Raw genomic sequence first — 13,300 nt, forward strand, 5'->3', positions numbered from 1 at the left:
TTTTAATTTTTATGTCTATTTAAGGCTCTTCCTATGATGCCATTTCATGCTCTGCCTGTCCACTCTTGGGCTACCTTCATGCTATTTCATAAGCATCATTTGGTGATTCTGTTTAGTATCTTGTAGAATGAGAATGCTACTTCTTTATACCTTTTCAAAAAATATCCATTTTCTGTGACTGTCTATGTCTTCCAGTTAAACTTAGGTATCCTTTTTACTAAATTTAAAGCAGGTCATTGGGCTTTTGATCAGAATTGCATTAAGCTTATAAATTAACTTTTCAATAACTTTTCAAAAGGTTAATATTCCAAATTAACCTTTCGGAAATTAGTCTTCCACTCAAGATTACATATGTCTCTCCAATTATTCCAAAATTTTTTATCCTTCTCTAAAAGTTATTTTTGTACAGTGACTGCCCATTGTTTATTTCCATTCATTATATGCATTTTGTAGTTATATTAAATAAGACCTTGCTTCTTTATTTTTTATCTGTCACTGACATATGGAAATGTCATTGATTTCATTTACTTATTTTGTGTTTGGCTACTTTATTGAAATTTTTTATTAGTTCTAATCGCTTTCTAATGGATTCTCCTGGGTTTTCTGGGTATATTAATACATCATCTGCAAGCCATGTTTTTGCTTGTTCTTTTTTCATTTCTTTTTCTTGCCTCATATGGATTAGCTCTTCTAATAAGAAATGAAATCTCAGAGGTGATAGTAGCATTTGTATCTCATTCCTGATCTTAATCAGATGTTTCACTGTAAGTAGGATGTAGGTTATTATTTTAAAATGGATGCTCTGTCATGCTAAGGAAGTAGTCTTTCTCCTGCTTCCAAATGCTTACTTGAATCAGGGTTACATGTCTAATTTTATTAAATGTTCATTTAGCATTTATTCAGAAGACTTTAGCTTTTTTCCCCTTTTAAAATGGGATACTTTGTGTTATCCCTCTTTTGTATTAAAAGAGATTTTTCAATATTAAAGTCATTTTAGAGATTAACTGCCCTTTGTTAGTTAATCCCTAAAGTGGGCTTTAAAAAAATTAGTGTTGAGTCAATTTATCAGCATTATATTGGATTGGCCAAAAAGTTTGTTTGGCTTTTTCATATTATAGAAAAACCCGAATGAACTTTTTCATCAACTCAGTATTTGAGAGAGTGGACCTGAAGTGGACTGCTGACATTTAAATCCCATCTCTGAGTAATGGAGAGACTCGGGCTCCCTTCCTTCATTTCTCTTTGCCTTAGTTCTTCATCTGTAAAATGGAGATGATATGTACAGAATCTGCCTTCTAGGGTTGTTGTGAGGATTAAACAAGTTAATATATGTAAAGTTCTTAGAGGAGTGTCTAACCAAGCACTCACTAAATACAAACACCATATTAAACTATTGAGAACCTACTGTGTGTCTGGTACTGAGCTTGGGGTATGGATTCAAATATGGGAAAACTCAAGTATGGTCTGTCTTATGAAGCTTACAGCCTGGCAAGAAGACAGATACTTATGGATGTGTCATCTGGAAGCATGGACATTTGCTTCTCTGATAAGCGCTGTCCAGGAGAGGTGATGGTTTCAGGAAAGCGTATAACAAAGGGTTTGAACTAGTCAAGGAAAGACCCATGACTGGGAGCTGAAAGAAAATGTGCCAGGAAGGAGGGGAAGAGTATTCTAGGAAGAGAGAACAGCATATGCAAAGCTCCTGTGGCTGAGCAGTGAGAGTGTGGTCAGTACAGAGGACTGAGAAGGGTGGGATGTGTGTTTTCTGCCAGATGTATTGAGAATATAATTGACATATACCTCCATGCAAATGTAAGGCATATAGCATGATGATTTGATTGATGTATGTTGTGAAATGATTATCACATAAGTTCAGCTAATGTCCATTTTCTCATACAGAAACAATAAGAAGAAAAGAAGAAAGGGAAAATAAAAAGCTGTTCTCTTTGTACCGAGAACCCTTAGGATCTACTCTCTTTTAACAGCTTACCTGTGTATCATACAGCAGTGTTAGCAATAGTCTTCCTGTTGTACATTACATCCCTTGTAGTTATTTATTTTATAAGCAGAAGTTTATACCTTTTGACCACCTTCCTACAATTCCCCTTCCCCACCCCCTGCATCTGATAACCACAGTCTAATCTGTTTTTCTATGAATTTGTTTTTGGGGGGGTTTGTTTGTTTGTTCAGATTCCACATATTAGTAATAGCATACAGTATTTATCTTTTTCTCTCTGACTTATTTCATTTAGCATAATGCCTTCAAGGTCCATTCATGTTGTTGAAGATGTTAGTATTTCCTTATTTTAATGGCTGAGTAATATTCCTTTACAGAGGATGAGATGGTTGGATGGCATCACCGACGCAATGGACGTGAGTTTGGGTAGACTCTGGGAGTTGGTGATGGACAGGGAGGCCTGGCGTGCTGTGGTTCACGGGGTTGCAAAGAGTCGGACACTACTGAGTGACGGAAATGAACTGAACTGAACTGAATATTCCTCTGTGTATATCTTGCAAGTAATTTATCCATTCATCCATCAATGGACACTTAGATTGTTTCCATGTCTTTTTTATTGTAAATAATGCTTCTATGAACATGGAGGTGCAGATATCTTCTCGAGTTAGTGTGTTTGTTACATTTGGATGTATTCCCAGAAGTGGGATTGCTGCATCATCTGGTAGTTCTAATCTTAATTTTTTGAGGATCCTTCGTACTGCTTTCTGTAGTGGCTGTACCAGTTTACATTCCCACCAACAGTGCATGCAGGTTTTCTTTTCTCTACGTCCCTGCCAGTATCTGTCATCTCTTATCTTTTTGAGTATGGTCATTCTAACAGGTATGAAGTGATACCTCATTGTGGTTTCAATTTGCATTTCCTTAATGACTGGTGATGTTGAGCATCTTTTCAAGTACCTGTTGGTCTTCTGTATGCATATCTTCTTTGGAGAAATATCTATTCAAGTTTGTTAAAGGGGTGGGGTTTGGCTGGAAAGCTACTGGACACAAGGCTAAGAGATCATTAAGGGTCAAACCGTGCAGAGACCCTCATAGGTCTACAAGTAATTTTTCCTTGCTGAAGAGCAGTGATGAGCTATGGGAGGTTTGATGTTGGTGAGGGGAAGCGGGGGTGACCTGATTTGATTTCTCTTTTGAAAAGACATCCCCAGCTGTAGTGTAAATGTGGTTGGACCAGGGTACATGTGGCTGACCAGTTAGGAGGTGGTTATTATGGCGGTCTAGGGGAGAGATGCTGTGGGGTCAAGGGAAGTGGAGATAGAGACAGGGTGATAGGCTGTCCATGGGGCTGTGAAGAAGAGGAAAGCGTCAGGAAGGGTGGGTGGAGAACATTCCAAGCCTGCATCTCCCCAAGGAGATGTCAGGTCTGGAGCTCAGAGGGAGGCCTGGCATGGAGTGTGAAGCTGTGAGTCATCAGTGTTCGAGTGGGAAAATCCTCTAGAATAGACAGAAAGGAGGAGAGACCCCAACACGGACCCTGGAAAGGAGCCGGAGAAAGCTCAGTCGGGGGAAAGATGGAAAGTGAGTGATGTGGGCAGAAGCTGGAGACCACGCTGTTCAAAGCATCGTTGCATCTCCAGGGCTACAGGTAGATGAGTTCCCCACCCAGGTGCTGTTCATCCAAATCTACGTGAGCCAGGCCCCCAGGCGGTGCTCATGCTCAGTGTAGTCTGAGATGCTTTGGTCTGAGAGGGGCATTTCCAGATGGGAGGGGTGAGCAACAGTGCTAGAGGCCGCTGAGAGAGAGGTCTGTTGAAATGAGGACTAAACAATATCCGCTGGACCCGTCGGTGACCTTAGTGGATCCGTTAGGATAGATCAATAGGATCAGAAGATAGGAAGCAAATGGAGACAGAAAGAATAGACAGATTGTGTTTTCTGAAAATTAGGCTGTGAAGGAGAAGAGAGAGACAAGGCTGGAGGGAGAAGAGGAATGGAACGTGGAGTTGCTTTCTTAGTCGTAGATTCTTGAGCACATTTAAAACAGGGAAGTTCAGTGGAGAGGAGACAACATGTAATATACTTGAGAGAGAAACATGCATAAGGTTCGTGGAGATTAGGGAGGAATAGGATGCAACGGGCATGTGGGAGAAATGTCTGTAGATGGAAGGAGGGCTGGTTCATCTGCAGGAGGCAGAAAGACCAAGTCGGGTGGGCTGGATGGGTGGGGTGGAATTGGGAAGACAATGGGGTCCCCACTGACGGCTTTTATTTTCTGTGGAGATGGGAAGAGAGGGTGGGAGCTGAGCGGAGGGACTGGAGGGTCAAGGGGCCATGGAAAATGGAGAACAATTGCAAACAGCATTCTGGCATCTAGTGTTGTAAAGAGGAATTTCTGCCCGGTCTGCTGGCTTTTAGTTCAGACTCTCTGCGCCTTGTTTCCTACCTCACAGAATCGTCCTGGGGCTTGAGTCCAGCCATGTTCATTTTATCAGCTGGACAGGGCACAGCACAAGCTAGCTTGCTCTCGGGCTCAGTCACCGTGCTCCCCTCTCTCTGCGGCGAGAGGGGACACCTGGAAAAGGGGCTTCACGATCATCTAACACATCGCACCCTTCCCTCTGGCAGAGTCTCAGAGTCCTTCTGGCCATACTGAACGGCTCCCTTTCTCTCTCCCAGGCCAGAACTGCACCTTCCAACTGCAGGGTCCCAATGGCACCGTTGAGAGCCCAGGGTTCCCGTATGGCTACCCCAATTATGCCAACTGCACGTGGACCATCACTGCAGAGGACCAGCACCGGATCCAGCTTGTGTTCCAGTCCTTTGCCCTGGAGGAGGACTTTGACGTCCTGTCAGTGTTTGATGGGCCACCCCAGCCAGAGAACCTACGAACCAGGTACCACCCCCTCCTGCCCGTGGCCAACAGCTGGGCCTGAGCCCAGCTGACTGGGAGGAAGAACCATGCAGGGTGAATGGTAGTCAACAAAGACCTCTGTTTTTATGAGGCCTGCCCTCAATTGCTCTTTCTTTATTATTTTTTTAAATTTTATTTTATTTTTAAACTTTACATAACTGTATTAGTTTTGCCAAATATCAAAATGAATCCGCCACAGGTATACATGTGTTCCCCATCCTGAACCCTCCTCCCTCCTCCCTCCCCATTCCATCCCTCTTTCTTTATAAAGCTCTTTTTATAAAGCTCTTTCTCCCACTTAGAGGTTCCCAGTAGGCAGGATGGATGAGTAGGGTATTTGGGAAGACTAGATAGAAACTTTACAGAGCAATTCAAGTCTTTCTGTTGAAACTGATTTTGCATGCATACGCAAGACATACATCCCTTGCACCCAGCAGATATGAGTTGAAGGCTAGTAGCGACTGTGTCTTGCATCCTGTGTTTGAAAACCATCAATACTTTGTTGCAAATGGCCTTGCCTTTGCGTGGCTTTGGCTCTGCGTGTAGAATTGAAAAGTTAAGAAGTCCCCAGTTTTTTAGACCCCATCACAGGTAATGGAAGAGAAAACCTTGGAGAGGACGAGACTGCTTTCTGGTACTCCGGAACTGGTTCCCGAGGGGAGAGTTCACATCAAGGAGGAAGCCAGGGAGGGAGGGTACCACCTCTGCAGAAAGAGCAGACTTTAGTGGAACAAAGGTCAAGGCCCCAGAGTCACAGCTTTCCAGATTTTGTTGACCTGTTGGCCTGCTGTGCTCCCTCGCAAGACTCCTCCTGGTTCTGCCCAAAGGACGTTGGGCTCCCAGGGAGACAGAGAATCAATGGCACGCCAGCCAAGCTGTGGGGAGGTCAGGATGCTAATTGGAAGTGCATGGATGAGAGGTTCTCTCCAAGTCCTTAACCTCAAGGCTTTGTTTAAGATGCTCTTGGGGAGGAGCCACAGACAGCACCCTCAGGACAGTGCCAGCCCTCTTGCTCACTCCCAGCCCTCTCAGGGCAGTGCAGAGGTGAGGCCACCATGCCTGCCACAGGGGTGGGCCTCTGGGGCTCCCCTGACTCAGTGTCCTTCCTGACAAGACCAGGCTTGTCCATCCGCTCTTGACATTCCACAGGGATTAGCATACAGTAGGTGTTCACTGAACTTGGGTGAAGAGACTGGAGTCCTCTCCACTCATTCATTCCACAGATATTTCATGAGCATTTACTATGTTCCAGACACTGGCCCGAGTGCTGGGGACACAGCCGTGGGCAAAACAAAGCCACTGTCTTTGTGGAGGTTACATGCTGATCACAGGGGTGGGGGGCAAAGGGGAGGTAGGCCTGGACTTGAATATGTGAGTTTAGAGTTCAAGGACATTGGGTGGGGCTAGAGATATAGAATTAGGAGACTGGGACTGGACAGAGCTGAAAACCAGGAGCCTGGACTATCGGACGTTGAGCACAGGTGATCCCATTGGTGGGGCACCCACATAGACTGTTGGGGAAGGTTTGAAAGATGGTCAAATCGGGAACTTCCCTGGCAGTTCAGTGACTAAGACTCTGCACTCCCAATGCAGATCTGGGTTTGATCCCTGGTTGGGGACCAAGATCCCACCCACGTGCCACAACTGGAGATCCTGCCTGCTGCAATTAAGACCCAGTGCAGCCAAACAAATAAATAAAAACAAATAATTATTTAAAAAAAAAAAAAAGAAGAAGAAGAAAATCAGATCAGGCCAGTGGAGTGGCTGGTTGGGGTGCACTGGAGGCAGATTCAGCCTCCTGAAGTTCTTCCAGCTTTCTTTACTCTTAAAGCAGGATGCACACACGGGTGATCAAAGCTCTCTTTTCTGACATTTGGGTTCTCTGGCTCTGCGAGTGAAGTGTAGAATACCCCCAGAGGTGGGGATGACTCTGGCAGGGAAGGGTGGGGGTTTCCAGGAGCTAAGGAGGCGGTCCTGGCAACGGGGGCACCCTGGATTCTGACCAACCAGCGTGATTGAAGAGGAGGCTCCTTGGGTTGGTACCTTCACGAGGTCATCCCTGCCCTGGCTCCTCACCCCTGTGGTCATCCTCCTGTGCTCGCTTTGGTTCATTTTCACTGCTTATAGTTTTCCTAGACAACTTTTCCACCTCCACACTCTATGGGATCACAGCCCCTTTCTTGCATCTGGTTTGTGCATTTGCATTTTCTTCTCTTTTTACTCCATTAGTCTTGCCAGAATTTTGCCTATTTTACTGGTCTTTTTAAAGTTCCAACTCCAGGGCTATCAATGTTATTCCTTTCCCGTTGCCTAGCTTCTTGAGTTCTGCTTCTACCTTCCTTCGTCTTTCACTCCCACTTACCTTAGGCTGGTGCTGCTCTTTTGCTGTTTTCATGCATTAAATTAGTTCCATTACTTCTTGTCTGATATTCAGAACATTAGGAGACACTTTTCCCTAAGCACAACTTTGGCCGTATCCCATAAATTTTGATGTATAGTTGTTATTTCAGAAATAGCCTCTAATTGCAGTATTGTTTCTTCCTTGACTCTCGGGGTTTTTTTTCCCCATCAAAATTTCCAAGTAATATTTTTATACATAAGTTATTATCAAATTGTACTGCTTTATGTTCAGATTATGATTTCTATTTTAGAGAATTTTTTGACTTTTTTTTCTCTCAGTATAAGATCATTTTTGGTAAACATTCTGAGTATTTGAAAGAAACATATATTCTATGGTGGAAGGCTGAAGAAATTCATGTTATTAATATTGCTTAATTTTCCTGATTTCTTATTTGTTGCCTAAGTGCAAGTGATTGTCTTCACATTTTCACTAGTGTTTTTTTTTTATCAATTTCTCCTTTTATTTTTGAGTTTTTATTTTATATATTTTGATGTATACTCTTTAGCATGTCAGTATTTTTAAGTAGCAGATATTCAGAGTCAATTATAATTCTCCCGATATAAAAGTTATTTTTATCTCCCCCTTTTTGCCTTAAATTCTACTGTGAAACAAGTATTGCCACTTTTGTTTTATTTTAGGTTTGCATTTATCAACCGTCTGCCAATTCCTCTATTTTAATATTTCTATATCATTGTTTCATGTATCTCTTAGATTTTTGTTTTTAAAAATCTTTCATAAGAATTTTTATTCTGTAACAGAAAAGTTTAATTCACTCACACTTTTTGTTGGTAACTGTTTTATTTGTTCTTGTATAGTATCTAATACTTTCTGTTTTTAAGCTTCCTTACTATTTTTTCCATTTCTCCATCTTTAAGCAAGTTTTCTTTGCCTCGTCTCTGATTTTTATTCCACTGGTGGTTAGAGGTACTTCTTGAGAACACATTTTAAGCTGTATTTCTCTGTCACCATCTTGTCTAGTGAGCTAGAGAGCCTTTTTCTTAGTCAGGTCTCACCGGTACTGCATCTTGTAGAAATTCCTTAGAGTTTGTAGCATGTAGATGTCTGTCTCTTTTTCCTCGTTTCCACGTGGATGTATATAGTCTTTCTTTTCATATACCTTGGACTATTTCCTTGACAACTTAGGAGATCAGATTGAAGAAGAGTTTAACATATTGTCTTGGCTCTCCATCTTGAACTGGAAATCTCTTAAGATTTTTATTCTTTTTGATTTGCTGTTGTGAATAGAATTATTTTATTTTTGGATGATTCATTGTTTAGAAATACAATTGATGTTTGTATATTGATCTTGTATCCCATAACCTTGCTGATAGTTTTTTTTTTTAATAACTGTGGATAAAAACAGTTTTAGTTCTTCCTTTTCAATCTGGATGCTATTTATTTATTTATGCTTAATTGCATTGGATAGAATGTTGAACATATCCAGTATTCAATACAATATTGCATAGAAGTGGTGAGGGTGGACATCCCTACCTTGTTCTTGATCTTAAAATAGTCTACCTTTCACCTTTTATGTGTGATATTGGCTGTACGTATTTGGTAGATGCCCTTCAAATGAAGGTCTTTACATGGAGGATTTTGGCATGGTCTGGCTTCAGTGTGGAAAATGCATTGGTTTGGGGGCCAGACTGGTGACATCCAGGTTGGGCAAGAGACGATGGTAACCTGAGCTAGAATAATGAATAGAAAAGAAGGCATGGGTTTGTATGATGCTACAGAAAAGTGTGGTCCTCGGAGTTAAGGGTGGGTTTGTAGGGATTGTATGGTGGGAGTTTGAAAAAGGAAGGGGTAGAGGATCTGCAGTGTTTGGTTCGGACGCAGAAAGCAAGCCAGATCAGCCTAAAGCGAAATCCAGGCTCCAGGAAAATGTGTTCTCGTGGCATCCTGGGAGATGTGAGGGTATTCTGTGCACCGTCTGTCTTCATTCGTCTAGCAGAGCAGTTAGGTCACCTCTCTCACTGCGTTTTCCTGGGAGACAGAGGGTACGGTGGTGACAGGCCCAGATTTATACCCAGCTGGCCTCTACATTTATTTGTGCCGTGACTTGTGCCAGGTTTGGCTTCTCTGAGCCTCACCTACAAAACGGTGGTGACACGGACCCGCCTCACAGGCCGTTGTGCGTGAGTCACCTGCTGTAGACCCCTTAGTGCCCACACGCATTATTCGCATCCTTCTCGTAGGCACTCAGACTGCACTAGAGCACTTCGGTGCCTGTCCTGACAGTTCCTCTGTGGCCCACCCATTAGACTGTTTACACTGGGGGCTGCAGACGTGGAGGACGGACCCTGAAGGAGAGACTGGGCTCAAGGGAAGTCACTCGTTGCAGACAGCATTGCTGATCCCACGGTGGCCCAGCAGTGGGCCTGGGGGACTGGCAAGAAGCCTACAGCACGGTCCTCTCTGCACTGCTTGGGGTTTTCTGTCTCAAATTTGACAGGCATGCTGCTGCTGCTGCTGCTGCTAAGTTGCTTCAGTCGTGTCCGACTCTGTGCGACCCCATAGGCGGCAGCCCACCAGGCTCCCTTGTCCCTGGGATTCTCCAGGCAAGAACACTGGAGTGGGTTGCCATTTCCTTCTCCAATGCAGGAAAGTGAAAAGTGAAAGTGAAGTCGCTCAGTCGTGTCCGACTCTTAGCCACCCCATGGACTGCAGCCCAATTCTGCCCTTTGTGCATTTTAATGCATCTCTCTTTTCTTCCCTTACTTTCTCTCAATCCTTTTCACTCTGTTTATGGAGGCATTCCAGCAAAAGGCTGGAGTCACCTTCCCACCCCAATTCTGAATCCTCTTTATACTCGTCTTTCTCTAGCTGCTAGCTCATGGGTTGTGTTGTGAGCAGCAAACTTCCTTCCTGGTTAGAGTCAAGTTCTTGGAGGCTGGGAATCAAGCCTCCTACCACGTTTGGCTGTGGCCGAGCCATGCAGTAAAATATACACCTTGCACAAGCAAGAAGTGAATTCCAGCTCCTTGCTAGCTGCTTGGCATAGACAGGTCACTTTGACTCTTATCCTCAGTATTCTCATCCACGAAGCGAGTGTATCATTTTCTACTTTGTAGCTTGGTTGATAAGGATTTCATTAAATAATGTGTGTAAACTGCTTTAAGTTGTGATGAGATGTAAACAAAAGAAATAGTTGTATGTTGGTAGAAAAAAATTAGAAAATACAGCTAAGCAAACACACACACACACGCAAACCCAATAAATGTGTAAGACGCGACGTAGCACAGTGATTCTCAACTGAAGGTGATTTGGACCCCCAGGGAACACTTGGCAATGTCTGGACACATCTTTGGTTGTCACAAGCTGGAGAGGGGCCATCTCATGGGTCAAGGCCAAGGATGCTGTTAAGTGCTACCACTCACAAGACAGCCGCAAAGGCCAGTGGTGTTGAGGTTGAGAAATCCCAAGGTAGGCGTTTAAGGAGAAGTTAAGACTTTTAACATCAGATGTACGTGGGTGCGAATCCTCTTTCTGTGTCAGTGATGTTGGGCAAGTAAGTCAGCCCATCTGAGCCTCAGTTTCCTCGTCTGCAAAACGGGGAACTCTAAAGTGATGCTATGCACTGACCGCTACACCTAGCATCGCTAATGAAGAGGTGCCGGTAGGCACCCCGCACACTGCTTGTTCTATATGCAGATGTCATTCATCTCCCAGCCACTCCCTTTCTCCACCAGGAGTTCACAGCCATCTTCTTGAAAGCATCTCACATTTCATCTAGAGCTATTCACAAGCAGCATCCCAGGGTGCCAGAAGGCAGCGTCTGGCTGCTTGAAATTAAATTTACAATAGAAGCTGATCAGATTCTTCTTATAATGGAGCAGGGTGGGAAATGGGAGTGGGAACTGGTCCTGAAGTCTGAGGAGCCTGTAGGAGTTTAGAAATTAGCAAGAAAAGAACCAAGAGCCGCCTAGACGATGCAGTGTCAGCCCTGCCTGGATGAATTACTGAAACAATGCCCACATCTCTGCTTTTGCACAATTAGATGGCCTTTCTGTGCTGGCAAACATCCTATTGCATTGCATTTTAATGTGGGATGAAGTTTTCTAATGGAACATGAGCAAACATAATCTATGGAGCTGCTGCTGATAAACGACATCACTGTGTATTGGAGGGTTTATAGGGCACTGTGATGACTGCACCCGTTAAGCACAGCTAAGCATCCCTTAAGTTAGACATTTGGGCTCAGGTTATGGGAAACACTGCAACTGGTTCCCTCCGTTGCTGGCAATACACATTCTGTCATCCGCCTAAGGTGGAATGCAGTTTTAGTCGTCTGGGGCTTGTTGCAGATTTCACTCAACTGGCATTAGACACCTGTTTGGAAGTTGTAAAAAATCCACAAATTTGCCAGATTTACTGTCTTCTTATGACTGTGTATTGCAGCAGAGGCCCCCTAAAGGACCTGCCTACTGGATTTCTTAAACAGTGTGCCTACCCACCAATACGGCTGTCCTTGGCGGATCCTCTCCCCAGAATGCCTTGAGAATGTATTCTTGTGGTCAGGAGGTGGCTGGGAGGACCCATGGGGATGAGGGAGTATTCCTGTTTAAGATTAAAGCAGAGGAAGGATGCTGGAAAGGAGAAAGCAGAAGCGAGGACACCACGCACCTCTTGTGGGCCAGCAACCATGCTAGACACGTTCATTCACTTGTCATTTCTTCAACATTTATTGCATGCCTACCAGGAATACCAGGTGTCAGAGATACAACAGCTAACAAGGCAGCCTCTGCTTTCAAGCAACATACAGTCTCCCAGGAAACAGATAAATAAGCAGCAAAGGTGGTCCAGGAGGCCATGGCTGGGGAACCTGATGTGTGTAGTCATGGGGAGATACTTGCAGGCCCTGATCTGTGGGCCTGGGATGCCAGCTCTGATTCTACCCCTTTGCTGAGTTAGCGCTCACTCGTTTTTCCTATCTCAGCTCGTTTGTCACTTTCTCACCTGGCGAATCCTCTGTGACACCCCTACTTCTCAATCCGATCCAACCCTCCTGTGATATCCCTCAGGTTACTGTGTGTCTGTCCTTCATGGCTTTACTTGTGCATGCTGTGTGATTCTTCGATTTCTGCCCATTTCCCTCGCAAGATTGTAGTCTCCTTGACTAGAGAGACTGGTCTTATTCTCCCCTGCATCTCCAGGGCCTGACCCATAGGAGGCGCTCAACAAATACTTATGGAGTGAATGAGTGAATGGCCTTTGGAGAAAGGGATCCCCTAATAAGGCATCGAAGGAGGAGTGGGGAGACTGTTTGAAGTCAAGAGAATAATATGTGCTCAAGTCAAGGCAAAATCAAGAGAAAGGCAAGGTGCAGAGAATTCACTAGGGGTGGGGTGTTGTGGGAGGTTGGGGTGTGGCCAGGCCGGATCACCAGGGGCCCTGTGTGCATGCTGGGGAGCTCACGGGATGGAAGTGGGGACACGCCTAAAGGTCCTAAACAGTCATTACACATCATATGTAATAATCCAACAACACCCCCATGAGAGGAGTAGTATGCATTCTCTTTGCCGAGGTTAAGTAAGTGTATGTGGCTAAGGTCTCTTAGATACTGAGTGGCTAGTGGAGGAAGGGACCACAAGTCTCCTGGAACCAGAAGCCAGGCTTCCTTTTCCATGTCCAAAAGCCTTCTGACTGCTTGGAACTCATTTGCATTCACTCCACTTCCCTTTAAAAAATTCATCCTGCTTTCCTTTTTTAAGCAGTTTCCTTAAAATAGTAAAAGTAACAGGAACTCAGTACTTGAAAAAAAAAAGTCAAGCTGCACAGCAGTGTATACAATGAAAACAGACAAGTGCCTCCCTCCCCAGGCCCTGTCCCAACCCTGCTCCCTCGGGGTCACTGCAGTTAGCAGTTTGGTGTGTGTCCAATTTCTTTTTAAATAAAGATTCATTAAACTGCCCATGAGGCTTATTGGGACATCCATCAGCCCCTTAAAAATTGTTCTGATGAATTAAGTGTAAACTAATTAGAAACATGGATTCAATTACCCTCGAAACACACAAGGGTTTAATAA

The 13,300-nt window shown here is 44.2% G+C and overlaps 1 protein-coding gene across 1 annotated transcript in view; it reads left to right on the forward strand.

Moving 5' to 3' along the window:
* CSMD2 (CUB and Sushi multiple domains 2) overlaps positions 1–13,300 on the forward strand; it is a 693,817-nt gene that overhangs the window by 62,208 nt on the left and 618,309 nt on the right. The window contains exon 2 of the mRNA XM_044945284.2: positions 4,637–4,853. Within this exon, the coding sequence (XP_044801219.2) occupies positions 4,637–4,853 (217 nt within the window). The remainder of the gene's footprint in view (positions 1–4,636; positions 4,854–13,300) is intronic.

The sequence above is a fragment of the Bubalus bubalis genome, chromosome 6, assembly GCF_019923935.1.
Source record: "Bubalus bubalis isolate 160015118507 breed Murrah chromosome 6, NDDB_SH_1, whole genome shotgun sequence".
In the NCBI taxonomy this organism is placed as follows: Eukaryota; Metazoa; Chordata; class Mammalia; order Artiodactyla; family Bovidae; genus Bubalus; species Bubalus bubalis.